This window comes from Cryptomeria japonica, chromosome 2 (assembly GCF_030272615.1).
Source record: "Cryptomeria japonica chromosome 2, Sugi_1.0, whole genome shotgun sequence".
NCBI lineage: Eukaryota > Viridiplantae > Streptophyta > Pinopsida > Cupressales > Cupressaceae > Cryptomeria > Cryptomeria japonica.
In genome coordinates this window covers 372,417,421-372,422,447 of record NC_081406.1, presented here as the reverse complement: position 1 = coordinate 372,422,447, position 5,027 = coordinate 372,417,421, and the positions used below count along the sequence as shown (strand labels likewise).

The window sequence follows — 5,027 nt, the reverse complement described above, 5'->3', positions numbered from 1 at the left end:
CATGTGTGCTCTCCTAAGAAAATTGACTAATGGATGTGTGTATGTGTATTGAATAGGAGGAATAGGGTTTGAAATTAAACCACGGGTGCATTACCGTAACAAACAAGGAAACCTACATCATTATTCTTCTCAAATGTGTTTTTAATGAGCAGAGAAGATGTGAAAAATGTTAGAGTAATTGGGTCTTTACTTGATTAATTAAACAATATTTGTTTAATTCTTTAAGTTCCCTATTATCTCTTTTTACACTTAAGCTAACATTAGGTGCATAATAATTAATTTTTTTATTAATTATTATGTGCAAGCCTAGGTTTTCCCTTTTAGGGTTTCTTGACCTATTAGAGGTTAATTTTCTTTTCCTTGAATTATTATCACATTACACATTTTGTGAATATTGAGCTCTCACTCTTTTGAACATATTTTTTGTGTTTTGTTTTTTTGTTATTTGCTTCCTTGCTTCTCCTTGTAACAGATTATGCATCTTGCAAAGATATTTAGGCTCCTATGGTGTTGTGTTTCTCAACTCTCACATGGTATCAGAGATTCAAATCTATAGCTATCTGTTCTTGTTTTGATATTTTTTGCATTAGAAGCAAATCTGGGGTTTTAGGAAGTTTTTTTTATGTACTTAGGGATAGGCCTTTTTTCTGAGCACTTTGGGCCTAAACAAACCTCACCATTGTGCTTAGAAGGCCCAAAAACCCTTATAGTCATATAAAACTTGCCTAGTTTTGACTCATGAGCATCTGGGGGTAATTTTTCTTCAGTACCAAGTCGTACGACCCTAGCACGCAGTCCAAGAAATGTTTTAAAAAAATACTTTTTTGCCTTTTTACGGTATGCAGGCCGAATTTTTGAGTTTTTAAAAAAAAAAAAAAATCAAAAAAATCAAAAGTTTTTTGCAAAAGGCGAAGAAGAATTTTTTTTTTTGGAAAATCTTTTTGCATGTTCGGAGGGTACTCCGTACCCCTAACAGTTCGGTCGCCGGCTGTCAGTATGGCCGACCAGACCTGTCAGTTCTGGCCCCCACCGGCTTCCCACCGGCTTCCCCTTCTCATCGTCGGCGCCTGCTCTCCCTGCAATCGCTACTGCCCGCCACCGTTGTTGTTGTCCTTGCCACTGCCCCCGCCCGCTGAAGCCCTCCTCTCCACCGTCGCTCCCTCTCCGCCCCTCTGCCTCTCCTCCCCAGAGTGCCGTCAGAGCGCCACCACTGTCAGGCCCCTGCCATTGGACCTCCACCCTCTTGTCTTTTTAAGGGGGGGTTCGTTTTTTGGCCATAAAATGAATAGGCGTCAGAAAGCTAGTTCCAAGCCGGACCTTGTGGTGTTGGACTTTTTTCTCGATTTGATGTTTGACTGTACTTTTTTCCAGTCAAAGTCAGGACTCTTTTCTGAACTTTCGGGGCCATAGAATGGGAAAACAGACTCTGTTTTTCGAAAACAAATAGGCATTGGAAAGCTCTCAACATGATCTATTCAGATATGTGATCTTGTTTCTCAGAATTTTCATCAGGTACATAACATTTTAGTTTGAAATTTTTTTTCTTATGCACTAATTCCTTCTCATCAGTATGTACTAGGGTTTGGGTTTATCTATTGTGGGGGGGGTGTTTATTTTTCTCGCTTTCTATCCTTTATATCAGAAATCAAGAACACCAAAACTCTAAAAAAAAAAAACCTTCTGCATCTTCTGTCTATTCTGAAAGATCACATAATAAAAAAAACCAACAAGCAGGTGCAGGTGCAGAGTTTTCATGGCAGATCCTTCAGTTGAGTTGTTGACTCCACATAACTATCACACCTGGAAGCCCTGCATCATGAGGCTTCTCCAAGCGCGAGGGTTGTGGTCTTGTTTGGATGAGGTTCAACCTCTATTGTAGTGTCCTTATGAGCTTCTTCAGCACAGAAACAAGATGGATGAGGCCATGGGTTTTCTCTCTTTGCATGTCTCTGACAATCTTTTGTTTCACCTTGATGAGTTTCTCACTCCCCGCACTATGTGGTTGAAGTTTGAGTCTCTCTTTGGGAGGGTTAATGAGATTTAGGCATTATAGATTGAGGCAGAGCTGGTTTCCTTGTCACTTGATTCCTTTCCCACCATTGAGGATTTTTTGAACAAGTTCAAGACTACCAAATCTGTTCTTTAGAGATGTGGCAAGATCAAGACAGACACAAAGTGCATTCACTTGATTCTCTCGAAGCTTCGGGATCATTTTCAGTTTTTTGCCTCTGCTTTCTACTCCAACATGGATGGCTTGGGTGCTCGTTTTACCATGCCTACCTTTGATGTCTTTTGTGAGCGTTTATCTCATGCGCAGTCTCATCTTTCTTAGCTGGATATGCTCTCAGGGTCCAAGAACAAAGCATTGGTTTCTCAATCCTTTAAGGAGAAGCAAAAGCAGAAACCAAAGCCAAAGAAGAATTCTGCAGGTAGTGAGCATTCCTCCAAGCCTCCTCCTAAGTTTGATTCTAAACCACCATTTCCTCTGAAACATGAGAAATTTTCATAGTCTGGTGAGTCTTCCTCCAAGAATAAGAAGAAATCAGGTGACACTTGCAGTTTTTGTGGCAAGGAAGGACATCTAGTTTCCAGGTGTTGGAAATGCCTAGAGGCTTTATAGGAAGCCATGCAGTAGCATCACATCTCCTCACCTCAGGCATCATCTCCTTCCACAAGGAAAGGTCATGCTCTCACTTCTCGAGCTTCGACCTATGGGTCCACATGGATACTATATTATGGTGCTTCTCACCATATGACTCACACTCAGTAGTTGGTTACTTCTCTTGCCTCTTGTGGTACTTCACAGATTGCAGTGGGTGACTCAATTCAGCTTTCAATCTTGGGTTCAGGTTTTGTCTCTTTGGATGGGGGTACTCTACAAGATGTTTTGGTTGTCCCTGACATCTCGATGACCCTCTTGTCTATTTATTAGATTTGTCATTCTGGCTCTGGTAAAACAGTTGAGTTCTCACCACATGATGTGGTTATTCAGGACCTCCATGACTTTGATTTGGTTATGGCTACTGGGAGTGTTGATATTGCATCTCGTCTGTACAAATTTGATGGATTTGAGCCCTCTGTGGGTGCAGGTTCGTCTCTTATAGCACATGCAAATTCAGTGAGTAAGCTTTGGCATGAGTGCTTGGGCCATGTCAATTACAGATATCTTCAACATATGAGTACACAGGCACTTGTTCTTGGGCTCCCATAGATTTCCTGCACTGATGGTGTTTGTCATGGTTGTGTGCTTGGCAAGCATCACAGAGATCCCTTTCTGAAGGGAAGAGCCCCTCGTGCTTTGGCACCCTTGGAGTTGATTCACAGTGATCTCATGTCATTTCCCACTCCTTTTTCTTGGGCCAAGTATGTACTCACTTTTATTGATGACTTCTCTAGACGCACATGGGTGTACTTTATTAAGTACAAGTCTGATGTCTTTGATTCATTTTGAATCTTCAAGACATTTGTAGAGAAGCAGTTTGGTTCTTCTATTCGGCGGATACATACAGATAATGGGGGGAGTATGTGAATTAGGCTTTCAGAGAATTTTGCATTGAGCATGGTTTCCAACATTAGTTTACTGTTCCCTATACCCCTCAGCAGAATGGTATCATTGAGCGCAAGAACAAAACTTTACGGGAGATGGCGAATTGTATGATTCAGTCCAGGTCCATGGATTAATCTTTTTGGGCTAAGGCAGTCAATTGTGCCAACTATATTCAAAATCGGATGCCTCACAAGGCAATTTGACATATGAATCCTGAGGAGGCTTGGTCTCATGACAAGCCTGATGTTTCTTTTTTCTGAGTGTTTGATAGTGAGGCATGGGCTTAAATTCCTAATGCTCAGAGGAAATCGATGAAAGTGGAAGAGCCGACCCCTCATTTTTGTTGGCTACTGTGAGGATGTTAAGGCGTACAGGTTGTTTGATCCTAATTCCAGAGAGGTCCTATTTCGACGGGATGTTCAGTTTGATGAGCACCTTCCCACAGTGGATACCCTGACTCTAGTGTCTACTCCTCTGCCTACTATTCCCATTGCATCTCTTCAGGATTATTTTAAGGATGATTCTGATGATGGTGTTGATGATCCACCATCCCCACCTCCACCTGAGATGCCCAAGTGGGCTCGCTTTACTGTTGAGGCGGAAGGTTCTATGGCCGGTGATCCTTCAGATACTCATCACACCCATTCTCATACTGTGGGTTCTATTCTTTTGAGTCATGCCATTTCAGATGATCCTTAGAAGTTTTCAGAGGCTACAGGACACCCTAAGTGGGATTGTGCTATGGAGGAGGAGTATTCTTGTTTGATGAGGAATCATACCTGGATCTCTGTCCTCTTCCTAAGGGCAAAAATATGGTTAAGTGCCGCTGGTTGTATCACATTAAGTATGTTGCTAATGGTTCCATTGATAAGTACAAATCACATCTTGTTGCGAAGGGTTTCTCACAAGTTGAGGGTATTGATTACTCCGATACCTTTGCCCCTGTCGCCAAGATGAACTCTATTTGCTATGTACTATCTCTTGCAGCTTCTCGGGGATGGCCTGTTTTTCAAATGGTTGTGAAGAGTGCCTTCTTGCATGGGGACCTACAAGAGAAAATCTACATGGAGCAGCCTCAGAGATTTGTGTAGGACAGTTCTTTGGTTTGCAGATTTCGACATTCATTGTATGGTCTCAAACAGGCCCCTCGGGCTTGGTATGAGAAGATGGATTCTTTCTTGCTCTCCACTAGTTTCACCCACAGTCATTCTGATCACACGGTGTATATTCAGCTTCTTGAGGGTGAGATCTTAATTCTTGTATTATATGTTGATGATTTCCTCATCACAGGTAGCTCATCCTCTATGATTCAGCATATTCAGCGAGCCTTGATGGACCAGTTTGAGATGATAGATCTTGGTCTTCTGCACTATTTCCTTGGTCTTCAGGTGATTCAGTATTCTGATGGGATCTACATTTACCAGCAGAAGTAAGCTCTTGACATGCTTCGGCGCTTTGGTATGCTTGATTGCAAGCCTTC

At 42.0% G+C, this 5,027-nt stretch overlaps 1 protein-coding gene across 1 annotated transcript in view; it reads right to left on the bottom strand.

Annotated features, from left to right (window-relative positions):
* Positions 1-969: 969 nt before the first annotated feature.
* Positions 970-5,027, bottom strand: part of LOC131050533 (glycine-rich cell wall structural protein 1.0-like) — a 28,988-nt gene continuing 24,930 nt past the window's right edge. The window contains exons 2-3 of the mRNA XM_057984734.1: positions 1,362-1,426; positions 970-1,221 (exon numbers count right to left, since the gene is read on the bottom strand). Of these exons, the coding sequence (XP_057840717.1) occupies positions 970-1,221; positions 1,362-1,426 (317 nt within the window). The remainder of the gene's footprint in view (positions 1,222-1,361; positions 1,427-5,027) is intronic.